Genomic DNA, 21082 nt, shown 5'->3' on the forward strand with positions numbered 1-21082 from the left:
CAACCACTGGAAATCTTCTGGTTCAAAGGGAGAAACATTGGTATCAATCCACAGTTGGCTACATTAAGGAGAAAGTTAATTGGCAAATTTTATGCACAGCAGTGACAAAAGTTGTGAGATACCTCCTAATATCATGTCAGACCTTCTACCTATCATGGCATGAACTCCACAAGTCATTCAAAGCCACTGCAGAAATATTGAGCCACGCATTCTCTACAATTGTCCATAATTGCGAAACGGTTGTCGGTGCAGGATTCTGACCACTAACTGATGTCTCAATTACGTCCCATAAATGTTTGATGGAATCCGTATAGAGCCTTCTGAATGATCAATTCCTTTACTCGAATTGTCCAGAATGTTCTTCAAACCGATAGGAAACAATTGCGCCTTGATGATGTGGCGCACTGTCATCCGTGAAAATTCCATTGTTAGGGAACATTAAGCCCATGAAGGGATCCAAGTAGCTGAACGTAATAATTTCCAGTGAATGATCAGTTCCATTGGACCACAGCACCCAGCCAACACCGTGTTAACATGGCCCACACCATTGTGCTTGTTCATTACCCATTGATAACTTGGGTCCACAGCTTTGTGGAGTCTGCGCCACACTTGAACCCTACTATTAGCTCTTACCAACTGAAATCAGGACCCATTCTGACCTGGCCATGGTTTTTCAAGTTGTCTAGGATCCAACCAGTATTATTGTTGTATGTTGTGAAAGATAATGCCTGACATCTGGTATTGTTGACACACTCTTGACACAGTGGATCTTTGAGTATTGAATTCCCCAACAATTTCTGAAATATAATGTCAGATATGTCTAGCTCCACCTACCATTCCGCGTTCATAGTCTTTAGTTCTTGTTGTGTGGCAACAATAACATCAGAAACCATTCCAAATGAATCATTTGAGTGCAAACAACAGCTCCACCAACCCATTACCCATTTATACCCAGAGTACATGACACTACTGCCATCTGTATATGTGCACATCACTATCCATTGACTTTTGTCACCTCAATGTAGATAATAGAATGATTCTTTGTTTCGTCTTTTTATGTACTGGCAGGCGTGGGTGTGGGTGTCGGTGTGGATGCGCGTGCCTTTCTGCATGTTAAGGTATACCTGGATTCATTCCACATATCTGAAGGCTATTCTTCATGATGAAATACACACATCACTGTGTGCAGAGGAGTAGACTAATGATTAAACCTTTCTGGACTCTACATTTAATTTTACTCTTGTTGCATCATTTGTCATGCAGCACAGAAACATCAAGTTTTAGTTTCCATAACATAACATAGTTTTTATAACAATAACTACAGGACTATATCATGGAAGGTAGATGAAGGTGAAGGTGAAATGGGAGATATGATACTGTGTGAAGAGTTTGACAGAGCAAACACCTAAGTCGAAACGAGGCCTCGGGACTAGACAACATTCCATTATAACTACTGATAGCCTTGGGAGAGCCAGCCCTGGCAAAACTCTACCATCCGGTAAGCAAGATGTATGAGACAGGGGAAATACCCTCTGACTTTGAGAAGAATAATAATGCCGACCCCAAAGAAGCAGGTGTTGACAGATGTGAAAATTACCAAACAGTTGACAGATGTGAAAATTACCAAACAATCAGATTAATAAGTCATAGCTGCATAATACTAACATTAACACAGACGAACCTCAGGGATATCAGTTTGGATTCCATAGAAATGTTGTAGCACGTGAGGCAATACTGACCCTATGACTTATCTTAGAAGACAAATCAAGTAACCGTAAATCTATGTTTCTAGCATTTGTAGACTTAGAAAAATCTCTTGACAATGTTCTCTGGAATAAACTCTTTCAAATTCTGAAGGTGGCAGGGGTACAATACATGGAGCAAAAGGCTATCTATAAATTTTACAGAAACCCAATGGCATTTATAAGAGCTGAGGGGCATGAAAGGGAAGTAGAGGTTGGGATGAGGTTGTAGCCTATCCCTGATGTTAGGCAATACGTATATTGAGCAAGCAGTAAAGGAAACAAAAGAAGAAAAAAAAAAAGAAAAAAGTAGGAATTAAAATCCATGGAGAAGAAATAAAAACTCTCAGAATGAGATTTTCACTCTGCAGCGGAGAGTGGGCTGATATGAAACTTCCTGGCAGATTAAAACTGTGTGCCCGATCAAGACTCGAACTCGGGACCTTTGCCTTTCACGGGCAAGTGCTCTACCATCTGAGCTACCAAAGCACGACTCACGCCCGGTCCTCACAGCTTTAATTCTGCCAGTATCTCGTCTCCTACCTTCCAAACTTTACAGAAGCTCTCCTGCACAGCAAGGAATAACAGGGTTCAAAATTGGTTGTGATAGGAGGAGGACAAAAAAAAGAGCAGATAAACTCATCTTTTTAAGAAAATATGTATTATAAAAAGTGTGTAAACAATAACAATAAAATTCAAAAATATTAAAATATTCTTTCATAAATAAAATATATATTTTAATAAACTTAAATAACAATATAATACTGTATATTGAATTAACCAATAGGTAACCAATTAATTGCTGTAACATGACCTTGCCTCATGTGGGCCTTCCTACTGTGTACAGAAATAGCATATTATAAAGAGATGCAGATTAATATCACTACAAATTTGTAAAAATAGAAAAGAGAGAGAGAGAGAGAGAGAGAGAGAGAGAGAGAGAGAGAGAGAGCGATGAACTAAGCAGTACTTGCATTCACAGTGCAGAATTCCGAGTACCGACAATATGAATACATATCACTGCGTGTGTCGGGTAGAGAGGGGGGGGGGGGGGGGGGGGGGGGGGAGGGAAGGTGCCTTGTGGAAGGAATGAGCAGTTAGTGGGGGCTGAGAGGAAAGTGTGGCAGATCATCCAGACAGCAGGCTAAATTGGACTCTCCTTGTTACGAGGAAGGGATGAGGTGGGATGAAGATATTAGGAGTAGGAGTTCAAAGATAATGTATCAGCACTGAGTCAGATTAAATTAAAGCACTGATAAAAAGGCTACGTTGTGGTTTAAGGAAATAAAAGAGGATAAGAAACTTGAAACTGGAAATAATAATCCAATTATACAGAAGGAAGACTGGGAGGGGGGGGGGGGGGTGCAGTTGCCCCTGTGAGAAGCGTTTAGGTATTGAGTTGGGTTCTATGGGGGGGGGAGACCAGACAGCGAGGTCATCGGTCTCATCGGATTAGGGAAGGACGGGGAAGGAAGTCTGCCATGCCCATTCAAATGAACCATCCTGGCATTTGCCTGGAGCGATTTAGGGAAATCACGGAAAACCTAAATAAGGATGCTGGACGCATTTAGGTATTAATAAATACAAAAATAAAATACAATTTCTAATATACACAATGCAGAAAATAAGGTATAGATGTTAGGTTAATCAATTCAGTAGGGATGGCAGTTCTGAAATAACCAGTTTTTGGTAATATCGATTTTTTTTCCAGTTTCTGAAATAACAGATTTTCAGTTTTTTTATTCCTGTCACTTCATGTAATATATGTAAAACTTGAACAAAGAATGAAAAAAGTTCTGACACACTGTTTCAAGATACGCAGAAGCAAAATATTAAATTAAGTTCGCATATAAAAGAAAACTTAGTCCATTCACTGTTCACTGCTTTTCTCAAAAAGTGATAAGCGGTCAGACTACGCTATTCTCCTATGATTTTAATTTTTTTAAACTCTGCTCAAAAATCATGTTGTAATTGGGCTCATACAAATATTTCGGGCATCAAAAATAGTGGGGGTTCTAATGGATGAAAACTGAGGTTCAAGAACTCTGTTCTTTGTGTTAGTTTCTTTCTTTCCAAGGGTTAGAAGCAGATGAAGGCATATTACAAAGACCGGGCAGCTACTTCCTATTCTTATTGTATACTATGAATGCATTATTTAATTTATTACCGTTACCAGAATTGGGTAGGAATGATCCCAGAGCACATAGTTATTCTTGAACGTTCGAGCATATGGCCACGTTGGTGGTGGCCATATCTATATAGAAAGCAGTGTGGCAAAAACGTTAGCTGGTACTTATTACATTTTTGGGCTCAAGACTCAACTTCAAAATGCAGCCATGACAGAATAACACACAGTACAGTCTAGTTTTTACACTTTTAAGAGGACTGACTCAAAACCATGTGAAATTCAGCAAAGTGTCAAAGTACAAGAAAGTATAGAAAAAAACAAAAAACTGTAGATTTCGTGCCTATTGTTCTCGGTTTATGGATACTGCCAACTTAAGTATTTTAACCAATGCTGAATTACAACTTTTACTAACGGTAATTTTATAATTACTATCAATAAAAAGCCTCACAATAGAACACTAATATCTTTTTAATGCAGTTTCACAAAAGACTTCTGGTCCGTGTTTTATTTACACCATTGGAGACAATTGGAGCAAAGACGGAAACACACACACACACACACACACACACACACACACACACACACACACACACCACCTCATTTGTTCCAAACATGTCCAATGGTGTAAGTAAAAGTCAGAAGCAGAAGTTTTTAGCAAAACCACATTACAAAGAGATCTATGTTCTAATGTGAGACTTTTTATTGGTAATTGTTATAAAACCATTGTAAATATAAATTGAAATACAAAATTGGTTAAAACATTATTGCTGGCAGTCTTCATAGACAGAACAATAGGCATGAAATCTATAGCTTTTTGCCAACAAGATCACTTGGCTCAGGGCACCTCGGGTGAGAAAGAGGGTGTAAATTGTCATCGTGTTACGAAGCATCTCGTGGAAGAGTTTCACGTCTGACATCAGGTCCTACCATCCTAAAACTGCGTGCCTAGTACGGATTAGTGTATACCACCCAGAAGTAACAACGATTCATGAAAGCCCATTATAGAGATAGCCGTCTTCAAAAGTGGCATTTATGTGTATCAATGATTGTGACATTCAATTATTGCTGCTGTAATACAACACAATGAGCAGAAGAAAGTTTGCTACTAAAGTCACTATCATCAGATAGTGATTATCATCAAGACAGTGACTCGGAATACTTTCCCACCCTCCCAAACACTGCAAATATATAATATAGGTGGCCCACGACCAAACACGCCTACAGAGAAAATCTCTTATCACACTGACACTAAATTACATTATCAGTAATTCTGTATATACTATGTTTTTCCTTCTTCGTTCCAAGGCTGACTTTGAACAGGAATAAAATGCATTTTTTTCAGAGATTTGTACGAAAATCGATGTTAAAGGTCACAATAACATCAAATAAAACTTAAAATCCAAGAAACATTGTAACGCAGAATTGTTAATGATGGGAAAGCATTATATTGAGACGTCAGGACTTCTGTTTTGACTGACAAAAATGTAACAAGTGCTATTTCTGATTTTTTTTGTTTTTTGGTGCTGTGCTGATAGGAGAGGGAAGAGGACACTGCACCAGAGGTTAGTTTGTGGACTACATTGGAGCGCTAACTGTGGGAGATTTGCAACCTTCTGGCTTGCATTTGGACAGGCTTTTCAATATCATTCCACTTAAAGATCCAATAAAAGAAGGCTACCCGATGAGCAACATTTATGGAAAAATGGCTAAACACATTAATATTACAACAATCACAGCCAATATAAAGCTTCAGTTATAACACTGAGGTTAACATCACAAGTTACAACCAACAGAGAGAAGTAACAGGAACCTACGTAACTGTCATAAACAGCTTAAAACTTGTGCAGTAGGCAATACATAACAAGTAATTTGCTATAAATAAGTAAATAAATAAAATGTACAAACATCAGCACACACTGCAAGAAAGTAAGACATTTTACAGCTAATGACTAAATTTTGTTTTTTAAATAACAACTTTATCTTTTGCCGGACTGACAGTATTTTGGCGTGACAGTGAATGCTAGGGCAACACCAGCCAACTGAATACAAATAACCTCAATTCCAGACGAAGGGGATACAAGACACATTGCACTCACTACTGTGGCTATTGTTTTCCCTTTCTTTTAAACTGACAGAACTGTGACAAATATGGTGCCATACTATCAGAGAAGTAATAATTACATGTTCACTGATCAAAATACACAGAAGTTACAAGAAACTGCTTTAAGAGATTGGATATCCAGGAAAATTCGGTGTGATGTCTAGCACCAGCTTCAGTTTACAATCTTAATGTGATTTACTCATAACCAAACACATCAAATTATTAAGTACTGACCACAACTGAGAAGAGAGTGCACAAGTCGGGCATGCATTGTGATGTGTTCTACAGCAGAATAGTACACACACTTCTAAAAAGCATTTTCCAAATGCAATTAATGAAACATAACTCTGACTGAATTGAAGAGGTCAATGACAAACATATTAAATCATGTAAGCACTTCAGTGTTCTAATATGCCCATAAAAAAAAAAATCAAATTTTCAATGTGTGTGTCAGCAGCTGCTGCTACGGTGATTGTTAAAATTAATCCCTAACTCACGAGGTGACTTTTCTATAACGTATACTACAAGGTGGGTTCTCTGGGACGCCATAGTTTAACCTAAGATTTATTTGAGTGTTGTTCAAATACTCCTTGTTGATTGCATTGCACTAAAGAATGTCTACAGTATTTTACTTTTTATCATACAAAACCACATACCTTTGTGCATTTTTTAAAACGGTACACAAACTGTTAGAGCACTGAATTTGATGTACTGAAAAATTACATTATCTCTCTATCGAGTACATTTTCACATAAAAGTAAATTCCAGGGTTTAAATCTGCACAGAAAATTTCACTCCATAGGTATAAATGAACATCTGCAAAATTGACATTCAGTACTCTAACAAAAGTAGTTATAAGGAAATTGGTTCATAAATAAAGAAAAAAAGATGTTTAAAATAGGGAGTGACTGATCAGAACACACTGTAGACACAGTCCACCAGAACTGACCTCGGAGAGCTCGTTCAAAAATTTGCAAGTGGTCTGAAAGCATGCAGCTCACGAGTTAAGGGTTAATACTAATACTGCATCTGCAACTACCCAGATGTGTTTTTCCTTACAAATACATATTCCATTCAGTTAGAGCACCACCAATGATAGAATTTTCTCATCCATTTCATGTGTACAACAGTAGTGTGACATCTGCATCCACATTTCACTAGAATTTTCTTGTTTAGCACTGGCACTTTACATATAAAATAGAAGAAACTGGGAGATCATAAAAAGCATACGACAAAACATGATGCTGACAATGAAACCCTGTAGTAAGGCAGTATTTCTTGACAGCAAATAACACAAAGTGTTTACAGTTGCTCCCCACTGTACGTACACACTAATTCAGTCACTGCTACTTAACCCTTTTGTTGCTACAGTCATACTCTTTGCATTCCCTGCAGAGGCAGCTTTTGTTACAGCTGTATTGCTCGTCAAATTCTTGTGCCTGTTCTAAGGGGCAACATTAAAATACTTACTATGCAATGTTTTGAAAACTATTAGGTGAAAACTTTTGATTTTTGTATATCGTACAGTCTGATACCTTCACTCAAAAAACAGCTGAATTTATTTGTATTATCCATCATACTTACTGCACTGCATCTAATTAAGTAAAACATTGCACAAAATTTTAAAAACTTTGCAGAAGTAAAAATGCATTGCGTAAAGTTTGTGATATACGAGTTGCAGTGCACAAATTGTACATAAGATATTGAAATTTGAGAGCAGAAAGATATCTCATCCACAAGTTATTGGGTTTTATATCTGACCGATGGAGAGTCCAGCACAATGCACCCAGTTCCATCTGTGGGGACTTGCAGGCTTTTAAGCAAAACATTGAGCTAGAAATGCACTGCATAAACTTAGCATGTTTGATTTTACCTCATACATTGCACTAAGTTAAATGTATTTAAAATTGACAACAGAAGACTATCTCATTGCATTCTCGAGTTATATTTAGAGGACAGTCACGCACAATGTGCTCATTCATGCCACATATGTTATGTTGTATGATAAATACTCCAAACTATTTTATATATAAGTGGCTCAAGACACATTCCGATATCTGTAGCACTGTAAAAAAAATCCTAGCAGTGCACGCATGCACGTCCACAACACCTCGGAAACAGCACAGCATGACTTTTATACACACCCACAGCAGCAAAAGGGTGAAGAATTGCTAGCTCATCAGAATTTACAAATGGGCATTGCAGATCCATTGCCTTCACAACAGGAATTCAAATAATATTATTATACATGGTTTGGCTCCACCAACACATTTTCAAAATGATCTGCAATTACCTTACTTCAAAATACTTCCTGCCCCTGTTAACATGGTAATACAGAAAATCCAACAAATAAACAATGTTACATAAATAAATATCTATCTTTGGTTTCACAGCATTAGACAGCATTTGGTAGATCTCCCTAAAGCAAGGGCCAATAACTACTTCTGTGAAGTATGAAATTTTGGCCCAGTTACACAGTTACAGCTTAGATGCAACCAATATTGCGAATCATTATTCCCTATAAACATCAAATCACTTTTAGGAAATGAACTGTGCGTACAGAATATTTTGGCAGAGTGTGCCCTTTCATCAATTTCGTCTGTCGTGTGCAGATCTTTTTATTTTACACCACTTTGGCAACTCGCCTGTTGGCAACGATGAAGGTGGTGTGACACCCAGTCCCCGATCGTAGAAAATTTCCAAAGCGACCAGGAATCAAACCCGGACCCCTAGCACAGCATTGGGTGATGCCGACCACTCTGCTACGGAGGTGGACACGTCACTTTCATACGTCCCCTAGGAAGATAATAGCTATACTGCTATCACTTCGAAAAGTATTATCACTCTCAGTATCACTGTTACTATGGCCATCGCTCCTCACCACTCCCTGAACTGTCATCCCACACTTCAGTCCGCATCGTCAAGCTCCGCATTCTCTCCATTTTCTTCCTCCGCACCTTCCGCATCACTCTCGTGATCCTCGTCATCTGCAGCCGGTTCCTCCACTTCGATGCAGCCGCGGAGTTCGAGTCCGGGCATCTGCTCGACCAGCCCGTCTGTGGCCGTAGGGTCGCCTCTGCACCACTGGACACTCAACAACCTGTGGTAAGAATGGAAACAGAGCTGTTACTGGACAGTCACAAAGAGGTACCGTATTTACTCGAATCTAAGCCGCACGCGAATCTAGGCCGCATCTAAAAACTGAGACTTGAAATGAAGGAAAAAAAAATTCCCTAATCTAAGCCGCACCTGGAATTTGAAGCTCGAAATTCAAGGGGAGAGAAAGTTTCAGGCCACACCTCCAAATAAAACAAAGTTGGCCCATTGTAATATGGGACACAATTTAGGTCGAATGAATGACGATACAGCTACAGTAGTTTGCTTCAGGTCGTAAGCTTAGCAGTTAAGCTTTACCACGTAGCCATTGCTATGCGCCATGTGCTCTGTCCGTATTTATACGGGTACCCTGCCTTTTTCACGTGCTTCGTCTGGTTTGAATTGATTATTTATTCTTTGATCTGATAAGTGCCGTTCTCTTTGTTGTATGTGTTTACGTCACTCTAAGCTGAAAATGCATTTTGTACTGCGTCTTGCACTGTTTGTTGCATTCTGATATTGAGTGTTCACGACCTGTCGCCACTTGCGGCATGGCTTGCCTTTGTCCATGCCACCGCCGCCTTTAAAAAAAAATAGTCTCATTAGCGAAACAATGGCAAGAGACTGCTATTTGTTGTTACTTACACTGCTGCTTTCTTTGATAGTGATCAACAAGAACCAAATAATATACTGCGTACGATAGAAGTTCCGAACGAGACCTTAGCGAAAATTTTTCTCCGTTTGAAAATCTTTGCAGACGCCTCTTTAATACATAACATTCTGCACAGAAATTAGTCATCTTAGATTTAAAAATCTAGTCAATTGCAGCGCTTCATTTCTGACTATATCACTATTAGGAATAAGAATAATACAAATATAAACATGACATGACACATGACATATGTATATTCTTCTATGTTTGCTGTTGTCTCACTCCAGTTTCGTAGTTTATTAGGCAGACAGGATTTAAATGAGATAGCAGCAAACATGAAACAATACATGGCAAAATGTTTATATTCGTATTGTTCTTATGGTGCAGAGAATACTGCATGTGATTCACAGTTCATAAAAGTTCCTATCAGCAACCGTCTCTTCTCAAAGGTAGGAAAAAATTCAGAATGTAGAGTTGGCCATATTGACAAACATCCAAAACAGTCTTGCCAGTCTGATTTTCGAAGTACATTGAAATGCTGCTACATTCGAATATGAACAATACAGAATTTGTATTTACTTCATTGGATAATGTATGAAAATGCAGTGATCAAAACTCGGGGCGGAGTAAAAAACTCGTCTTCCACCTTTTTTTTAAAAATGTTGTTTACTGACACAGAGCTTTTGGCGCCAGTATTTATCTTTGTGCCTACAAAGCATGCCTGTGTAGCGCTACATATATTCGACGGCAGAAGTTAGTTGTGGCGGCACCTACCAACATTTTTCAGAACTTCCGCTTACTTTGCACTTGATTCTAAGCTGCAGGCGGTCTTTTGCATTACAAAAAACTGGAAAAAAGTGCAGCTTAGATTCGAGTAAATACGGTATCTGTACAGAGAAGTATATGGCAGTACTGCTGAGATATTTCAACTGTGTACATGCAGGCTCATATTTACATACAAAAAAAGATTAGAAAACAATCAGAAAGAAGCTAACAAACAATAGAAAAATAGGGTTAAGAAGGAATGACAACTAAAAGTTGCAAAATTGCAACCCTAAGTGAAATATCAGTTTTGAGAATTGGCAGAGATCTGTGCAATGGAGCACAGTGTTGTGTTACTTATAGCAGAGATTGAGGACAGAAGGATTGCTGGTAAGTTTATTTATGTAATATAAAATACTTAGATACATTATTATTGTAAATTTGACACAGTATTTAATATTTAATTTGTTATCATATTTATGGTTTATTTTAATATGTTCGAGCATACAGCTTCATGTGTATATGAATAAATAAAGTAAATAATTAAAAAATATACAACAAAATAACACAATAACAACAATACTAAAAGATAAAAAATTTGAAAAAATTAAAATATAAAACAAAAAACCTCTCGCAAGCATGTGACGTTCTGGTGGTGAGCTAGTGTGTTCTGAGGACACAATAGGCTATAGTGGGCATGTTCATTCATACCAGGCAGGGGAGCCAGACTTACGATTCCCAATTCGAGCAACCCATGGTTCTGAAGACAATCCCTTTCCTTATATTGTTGATATTCCAATGCAGTTTCCCTTTCTCCCCCAATATTGGTGACATATTCATACTTTTTTTAATGAGTTAACCCAATTTCCCCAGTGCAGTGAGCTCTCTCAGCTGCAAGGTGCTGGCACATCTGCATCTTGTAATTTATAGGCTAAAGTCCCTGATTCTGTGCCCAAAACCTTAAGATTCACCAGCCATAGTAAACAATATTTAATATGGTATGGCTGAAGAGCTTACACATAATAGCTAAAAACATTTTTCTGGGGGTTGTTTTGTTTCTGGGGAGATGGTGGGGTGTTTATTTTTTCCCCCAAGGGGACTATATGCCTCCAGACCCACCCCCTGCTACATGTATGGTAAGGGGAGTAAGAACAAATACACACAAATTTATGTGAGTCTAGAGTGGGATGCACCCACAGTAGGAAGGATCTGACAGTGGAGGTGCCTTTATAATAGGAAGTATCCTGGAGGGGGATGTGCATGCATCCTAAACTTTAATTACACATTGTGACATACTGCACAACATGATCAATGCCATGTTAGGTAAGATGATGACATATGTCGTGTCATACAAAGTGACACGTATTGTGCTACTTCACTTGACAAAATGCGTTACATTACATAACATGGGTACTAATACCAACAAGTAAAAAAGCATGAATATGTCAAGATGTTTCGATTTGAATATCTTTAAGTTGCTAGATAAGTCAAATAGCTATTTCCCTTCTTTTACATCCGTAACTGTCCTCAACATATTCGCGTTTCCTTGAGCTATGATGGGTGCATTTTTCATTCTGGTAACACTATGATAATAATGTTTTATGATTGTCTTCTGCATTCCAGTGTCATACTACTGTAGCCCCAATTTTGCTGTTTTACTAAAGTAACATCTTAAGTAAAGAAATATTTCAATTAAAAAAACAGTTTCTAGAAAATTCGTGGCTGCACCTTAGGGATAAAACTGCACATACAAATCTGCACTATATGAAACAGAAGTCATCATTTAGGCTAGCGAAAAACTAAACACTACACAATTAAACAAAATAACATACTTCTCCAATTCATATATGTATTCTATTTTTCCTGTATTTATTTATTACTGCAGATGTAATAACTTTGAATGTTTTCATTTTGAAAATAAGAGCTCCAGTCAATCATTAATCAGACAATGAAAGAACACTCTTTCAGTTGGGCCGATAATCTTGAGCAATACAATCCCTGTGACGAGGAGTTGGAAATAAGTGTGGTACAATCACAGACCAGGATACTTTGTGGTTTGAGTGTGTGGTGGATCAGGAAAGTGAAGAGAATTCAGGGAAGGAAGTTTTTCACGTCACAGCACAAAAAATAGGCTGTTTATGATCTGGCAGATGACAGAGTTGAGTTTTTCTTGTTTGGTGTGACTAGCGGGTGATGAGAAGGTGCTAAATTGCACCCTGTTCATGTGGATGGCTGGAAACAAAGACATGTGGATATGGCCTGCGGGATCTGCCTGTGGACTAGATTTGGGGGATGATGGGGGGGGGGAGAAGGGAAGGTGAGTGTGTGTGTGTGTGTGTGTGTGTGTGTGTGTGTTCAGAATACAGGAAAAGAAATCCAGAAGCTTCATTCAAAGGAGACTCACAACAAAGCATTAGATTACCTACATCAATCAACTAGAATGAGTTTTCATTCTGAACTGTGCACTGATACGAAAATACTTGGCAGATTAAAAAAAAATGTGCCAGGTCAAGACTTCAAACATTTGCCTTTTATGGGCAAGTTATTTACCAACTGACAAGAGAATTGTGCCTTCGCGTCATCCTTGATTTCGGCCAAATTTATGGTATATGCAGGGCTTAGCCAGAAATGATTGGTAGACGCAGGAGTGCCAGATAGTCAAAAGTTTGGAGGGGGTGTGGGGGTGGGGGTTGGGGGGGGTGGCAGCATTTTTGGTACAGGTTGGGCAAGGTACGAGCCACATTTATGTTATTGTTGTTTCCAGGCAGTAGAAGAGTACAGAAAACTAATCAGAGGGTCTTTGGGCAGAGTTGCTATGTGGAAATCTCTCCTTAATTTTCAGTTCTCTCTCTCTCTCTCTCTCTCTCTCTCTCTCTCTCTCTCATGCTACCTTAATTAACATATGGCAAAAAAGGGCAAGACTCCAATTAGGATATTTGACAATGCTAAGTAAAATCATCTCTATTACATTTTTATACATACAGAAAATCAATAACATTCAATCAAAATCATTAACTATGGTTTTTGTGACCGTACAGACCAATTACAAACATGAAATCTGAAAATTCTGCTAACAGCAATATCTTATAAAAAAAAATTATTTAATAATGAAACCACGCTGTATTGTGAAATATCTGTTTCCTTTCATAAAACATTGCTTCAGTATTACCTATTCATTAGAAACGGGAGACGAACAAACAAATTGTTGGATAATTAAAGAGATTTACACTAAGACAACAAAATGATGCACCACGAACAAATTTTCTGAATGGGGCGGAAATCAGTAGATGTGATGAACACGTACAGACAAACAAATGATCACAATTTCAGAAAAATTGGACGATTCATTCAAGAGAAAGGGATTCACAAATTGAGCAAGTCAATACTGCATCGGCCCATCTCTAGCCTTTGCCTCGGCACTGATTGACAGAGTTTTCTGATGCCCTCCAGAGGAATTGGTTTGTGGGGGTTAAAGGGACCAGACTGCTACGGTCATCGGTCCCTTTTTCCAAATACTAAAAACACCCACGGAGAATAAAAACGATCAACAGACGATAAGACAGAAGACACAGAACAAGAAAAACATAGACAAAGACCAGACAAGACGAACTAAAATCACACAGAGTGTGACGGTGATCGTCCGACCATACAAACAAAAAGGGAAAAGCCAACCACCGAAAAACACATGAAAAATCAGACAAATCGTAGGCCAGACGCCAGAATCAACACAAAAACTCACACACTTACATTAAGCGATAAAATCCCCCTGCCTGAATAAAACACAGCACTATGTCCATTATGGAAGAGTCGTCAGATAAAAGCGCAGAGAGCGTATCAGGCAGCGCAAAAGTCTGCCTGACCACAGTTAAAAGGGCGCACACCAACAGAATATGGACCATCGTCAAGGACGCCCCACAACGACAAAGAGGGGGATCCTCACAACACTGTAAATAACTGTGCGCGAGTCGTGTGTGGCCAATGCGGAGCCGACAAAGGACGACTGATTCCCTGCGGTTGGCTCGCATGGATGACCGCTACACGGTAGTCATCTCCTTGATACGGCGGAGTTAGTTTGTCACAGGCAGGATGCGCCAATCAGTGTCCCATAAATAGAAAATTTTGCGGCGTAATAGTGCCCACAAATCAGTCGCTGGGAGGCCAATCTCCAGAGATGGTGCACTAGTGGCCTCTTTCGCCAGGCAGTCAACAGTTTCATTTCCGGGTATCCCAACATGGCCCGGGGTCCAAACAAAGACCACAGATCTGCCGCAACGGGCAAGAGTATGCAGGGACTACTGGATAGCCATCACCAGATGTGAACGAGGGAAACATTGGTCGAGAGCTCGTAAACCGCTCAGGGAATCGCTACAGATAACAAAGGACTCACCTGAGCAGGAGCGGATATACTCTAGGGCACGAAAGATGGCGACCAACTCAGCAGTGTAAACAACGCAGCCAGCCAGCAACGAACGTTGTTCAGAATGGTCCCCTAGAGTTAGCGCATAACCGACACGACCAGCAACCATCGAACCGTCGGTATAGACAACGCCAGAGCCCTGATATGTGGCCAGGATGGAATAAAAGCGGCGTCGGAAGGCCTCCGGAGGTACTGAGTCCTTCGGGCCCTGTGCCAAGTAGAGCCAAAGGCAAGGGCGAGGCACACACCATGGGGGTGTACGCAGAGGGGCCCGGAAAGGAGGTGGTACAGGGAAACACCCAAGCCCATAGAGAAGCTTTTGACGCGTATGGCGATTGGACAACCCGACCGGGTCCGACGTTCTGGCAGACTGACGACTGACTGCGGGAACAGGACACGATAATTTGGATGCCCGGGTGAGCTAAATACATGGGCAGCATAAGCAGCCAGTAATTGTTGGCGTCGTAACCGCAGTGGAGGGACACCTGCCTCCACAAGTATTCTGTCCACAGGGCTGGTCCGGAAGGCACCAGTGGCAAGGCGTATCCCGCTGTGGAGGATTAGGTCCCGCAGCCGCAATGCAGATGGGGATGCTGAGCCATAAGCCAGACTCCCGTAGTCCAGACGGGACTGGATTAACGCCTGGTAAAGCCGTAGGATAGTAGATCGGTCGGCGCCCCACCTGGTGCGACTCAGGAATCGCAGAGCATTTAGATGCCGCCAACACGCCTGTTTAAGCTGCCGTATATGAGGCAGCCAAGTCAACCGGGCATCAAAAACCACCACCAAAAACCTATGTAACTCCACCACTGTAAGAAGCTCGCCGTCAAGATAAAGCCGCGGCTCCGGGTGAACAGTGCGTCGCCGGCAGAAATGCATAACGCAGGCCTTGGCTGCCGAAAACTGAAAACCATGTGCTACAGCCCAGGACTGCGCCTTGCGGATTGCGCCCTGTAGCTGACGTTCAGCAGCTGCAGTGCCAATAGAGCTGTAGTAAAGGCACAAGTCGTCAGCATACAGAGAAGCAGAGACAGAATTTCCCACCGCCGCAGCGAGCCCGTTAATGGCTATTAAAGACAGACAGACACTTAGAACAGAACCCTGTGGCACACCGTTCTCCTGGACTTGGGAGGAACTCTGAGGCCGCGACATGCACGCAGATGGTACGATACGACAGAAAATTGCGGATATATATCGGCAGAGGGCCCCGAAGGCCCCATGCATGAAGCGTAGAAAGAATGTGATGACGCCATGTCGTATCATACGCCTTCCGCATGTCGAAAAAAGACAGCGACCAGATGCTGATGGCGGGCAAAGGCAGTATGGATGGCCGACTCCAGGCTCACCAGATTGTCGGCAGCAGAGCGGCATTTACAGAACCCACCCTGAGACGGAGCCAGAAGGCCCCGAGACTCCAGTACCCAATTCAAGCTCTGGCTCACCATCCGTTCAAGCAACTTGCAAAGAACGTGGTGAGGCTAATGGGACGGTAGCTGTCCACCTCCAAAGGGTTCTTCCCCGGTTTCAGAAGGGGGACAACAAGACTTTCCCGCCATTGCGACAGAAACTCAACCTCGACCCAAATGTGGTTGTAAAGGTTGAGGAGGCGTCACTGGCAGTCTACTGAAAGGTGTTTCAGCATCTGAGAGTGGATGCTACCTGGGCCAGGAGTGGTATCAGGACAAGCGGCGAGGGCACTGCAGAATTCCCACTCACTGAATGGAACATTGTGCAATTCAGAATGGTGGGTGCAAAAAGAAAGTCTCCGACGTTCTATCTGCTCTTTAATGGAGCGGAAGCCCAAGGGGTAGTTGGCAGAAGTGGAATTCAGAGCAAAGTGCTCCGCCAAGCTGTTTGCAATGACGTCGGAGTCAGTACAAACTGCTCCATTCAGTGAGAGCGCAGGGAACCTGTTGCCACCGACCCACCCCACAGATGGTTATGGGCGTTAAAGTCGCCCAGTAACAAGAAAGGTGGCGGCAATTGGGCTATCAGAGCAGCCAGGACATGCAGCGCGACATCACCATCCGGTGGAAGGTAAAGACTGCAGACGATAACAGCCTATGGCGTCCACACTCTAACAGCGACAGCCTCTAAAGGTGTTTGGAGAGGTACAGACTCACTGTGAAGAGAGTTCAGGACATATATGCAGACGCCACCAGACACCCTTTCATAAGCTGCCCGGTTCTTATAATAACCCCGGTAGCCACGGAGGGCGGGGGTTCGTATTGCCGGAAACCAAGTTTCCTGCAGAGCAATGCAGAGGAAAGGGTGAAGGCTGATAAATTGGTGGAGCTCAGCTAGATGGTGGAAGAAACCGCTGCAGTTCCACTGGAGGATGGTGTTGTCCATGTCTGAGAAAGGCGTGACGCGACTGGGAAGGGAGATTATGCCGCGGGGTCACCTACTGCCTCCGATTTAGCACCTGTGATAGTGCTTTCCATGGTGTCTGATGAATCGGCGACATCGAGGTCCTCAGCAGACACCAGAATCTCCACCGCATCCTCAGACGCAGAGCTGGAAGGTTGTGGTAGGATGGCTGCCACCGCGAGTTCCTTGGGCTGAGAGCTCTTCTTGGGTTTCTCACATCGTTCCTTGGGTCGCACTGGCTAGGAGGGCTTCACCAATTCAGTCTCCAGGACGGAGGAGGATCGTGAAGCCCTACGACCAGCTGATTGCGGGCACTTACGCCACTGTCGGTCGTTAGCATTCTCGCTGGCGGAAACCTGGGAAGGGACGGACCCAAGGGACCCCTTGCGAGCGTGAGAAGCCGAAGAAGTTGGACACTTCTCCGGCTTAGAAGTGGGGACGGACGTCCCCGATGGATGGGATGGTGTTTCTCCTGAGGTAGGTGGCGCAAAAGCAACCCGGTGGGTAGAGCCCCCCACTGGTGAGGGGGACAGGAGGAGTTGTACTACTTGTCGATCCGGCCACAATTGGAGAAACAGACAGGGCTAGCACAGGTGTTGTAGCAGCAGCGTAGGAAGATGTCATTCTCATAGGATGGAGTCGGTCGTATTTCCTTTTGGCCTCAGTATAGGTTAGTGAGTCCAGGGTCTTGTATTCCATGATTTTATGCTCTTTCTGGAAAATTCGGCAGTCTGGCGAGCAAGGTGAATGGTGCTCCCCGCAGTTGACACAGATGGGAGGCGGGGCACATGGAGTATTGGGATGTGATGGGCGTCCACAATCTCGGCATGTGAGGCTGGAAGTGCAGTGAGAAGACATGTAGCCAAACTTCCAGCACTTAAAGCACCGCATCGGGTGAGGGATATGGGGCTTAACGTCACATAGGTAGACCATTACCTTGACCTTTTCTGGTAATGTATCCCCTTCGAAGGCCAAGATGAAGGCACTGGTAGCAATATGATTTTCCTTAGGACCCCGATGAACGCGCCACATGAAATGTACACCTCGGCGCTCTAAATTGGCGCGCAGCTCTTCATCAGAATGCAAAAGAAGATCCCTATGGTAAATAACTCCCTGGACCATATTCAAACTCTTATGGGGTGTGATCGTAACGGCAACATCCCCCAACTTGTCACAAGCGAGTAACCGTCGTGACTGGGCAGACGATGCCGTTTGTATCAGGACTGACCCAGAGTGCATTTTTGACAAGCCCTCCACCTCCCCAAACTTGTCCACTAAATGCTCGACGAAGAACTGAGGCTTTGTGGAGAGAAAAGACTCCCCATCAGCCCTCGTACAAACTAAGAAGCGGGGCGAATAACTGCTACTGCCATCCTGAGACTTACGTTCCCCCCACGGTGTAGCCAGGGAGGGGAACGTTTTCGGATCCTACTTCTGAGCGTTAAACTGAGCCCGAGAACGCTTAGAGACTGCTGGCGGCTGGCCACCAGTGAGAGACGATGTACCATGCTTCATTGCGGGTCATCCACCCTGATGCCACCTACTCCGACCAAGGGCCCTCCCCAAGGGCGCCACCCAGCCACGGCAATAGACACCTGGCAGGATGGCCTTTGCCGGGACTCCCGATACCCCAGTAGGATAGGCATCTACTCCTTGGCATACGTGGGGAGTTAACGGCACAGGCATCAGTAGAGCGATCCCTGTGTTGTCAGGGGGCTACAACCAACATGGTACATGGTGGCCCCACCACAACAGACTGGCTACCATGCTGGATGTTAGGTAACATGTGGTCCATGGTCGCCGTCGGTGCAGAAAGAGGCACTGCACAGTGCAAGGTGTTATCTGCATGCAGAAACAGAGTCATGCCCAAGAGATGGAGAGTGGACAGGACTGCAATTCAACGGTGTATAAGTTGGCGAAAGGTCTGATCGCAAGATGGACACAATGCACCAAGTGAGGCGCCCTTCCCCAATCGGCTCGCTCTTCGGAAAATTTTGAGAGATTGAGGTCAAACCCAACAGGGGACCATCATATAAGGCCAAAAAGTTTGAGACTCCTTTTAGTCGCCTCTTACGACAGGCGGGAATACCGCGGGACTATTCTAACCCCCGAACCCGCAGGGGGTCCTCGAGAGGAATTCTGTCCAATTGGCACCTTAAATCATCAGACAACGTTCTCAGTCAGAGAGAGATCCAGCAACCTCGTCAGCTGAGGTAGGTTGTAGCATTCACGAAAACGAACAGTGGAAACTCTCGCCGTGAGCGGGCGGGCATTATTTTCTGAAGTGTAAGCCCAGGACGACTTCTTGTGGAGGGCAACAAAACAGGGTGTAGAATATCACCGACGTACTGCTGCCGCAGATGACGACCGAATGGGTCCTGCTATGAAAAGAATTTCACCCAGACCGTCAGTCCTAGTTGTCAAGTAATGTAGCGGGCAGCAGTCCGCACAGTATCCCACCGCTGTGTGGTGCATCTCCAGACGCGTCTTCGGCCTGGAATCTCACTGACTGGAGTAGAACTGCCATGGGTGACGGGTCCCACTTCGAAATGAACTCAGACGACCAGTGAAGACGTTTCTGGAGACACTGAACAGCAGTGGGATACACAATTGACAGTTGCCTGCCACATGATCCGACAACCAGGATGGATGGTCTGGAGTGCAAATTCTGTATCTACCAGAACTCCTTTGGCAGTGTCCTTACAGAATAGCAGCACGTTGATGATATTTGGTGCCCAATTTTGTAGCCCTTGACGATACGGCGTCCTGGGCTTACACTTCAGGAAAATAGTGCCTGCCCTCACACAGCGAGCGTTTCTACTGCTCGTCTTCGTGCATGGCGAACCCTACATTGTCCAGTGAGGTTGCCGGATCTCTCTCCAATTGAGAATCTTTGGAGCATTACAGGCCAGTCCCTCGAACCTGCTCAGGAGTTTGACGATCCAATGTGCCAAATGGACAGAATTTGGCACAGTATCTCTCATAAGGATATTTGACAACTATCACCCAATGACGAGCTGAGTAACTGCTTGCATAAGGGCCAGAGGCGTACCAATGAGTTATTGACTTGCTCAATTTATGAATCTCTGTCTTGAATAACTCACCCAGTTTCTTTGAAACAGTAATCATTTGTTTGTCTGTACATGTACTGATTTCTGTCCCATTCAAACAATTCCTGCATGGTATGCTGTCTTTTTCTTTTTTTTTTTTCCTTAGAGTGTAAATCTCTAGTCACATAAAGTGCTACCTAAAGAACTACAGTATATAAAACACCACATTCATATAGCTTTAGAAGGTACTGTAAATCTCACTGTACAATCGACAAAAGTAATGCAAGAAGCTAAGAAATTATACAATTTTAAGTTGATTGAAAATTTAACAACACAACAAAAGATGGCTGGAATATTGTAAAAATGAAGCAAGGAGTAGTGTACTAAAACACAAAAATTAAAATGATGAGGTGTCACAGATCCTGAGAAAATACTACATGGTTTCAATGAATATTTCAGTTATGTAGCTGAAGACCTAATAAGAACAAACTGCTGTATAGCCAGCACATTTCACACTTTAATAGTTGCTATATGCAAAGGTGCTCACAGACTTAAAAAGTAAACAGCATTACAGAACTACTGTCCCATATAATTTTATTTTATTTATAACGGATCCAAAAGTTGCAAATGTGTTTAAAATAATGGACGTTCTGTACTGATAATGCTCTGTGAAATGTGTAAGTCTGGTATAAATGGCATGTAAGATAAAGGTCAAAATGATCTGTACAAAGAACACAATAAATGAAGAATTGCCTTCAGAGAAA

General features: G+C 42.5%; 1 protein-coding gene across 1 annotated transcript in view; it reads right to left on the reverse strand.

Moving 5' to 3' along the window:
• Positions 1-4413: 4413 nt before the first annotated feature.
• Positions 4414-21082, reverse strand: part of LOC126293631 (uncharacterized) — an 86346-nt gene continuing 69677 nt past the window's right edge. The window contains exon 9 of the mRNA XM_049986906.1: positions 4414-9071. Coding sequence (XP_049842863.1) covers positions 8879-9071 — 193 coding nt within the window. The 3' untranslated portion in view covers positions 4414-8878. The remainder of the gene's footprint in view (positions 9072-21082) is intronic.

Source organism: Schistocerca gregaria, chromosome 10 (genome assembly GCF_023897955.1).
Source record: "Schistocerca gregaria isolate iqSchGreg1 chromosome 10, iqSchGreg1.2, whole genome shotgun sequence".
NCBI lineage: Eukaryota > Metazoa > Arthropoda > Insecta > Orthoptera > Acrididae > Schistocerca > Schistocerca gregaria.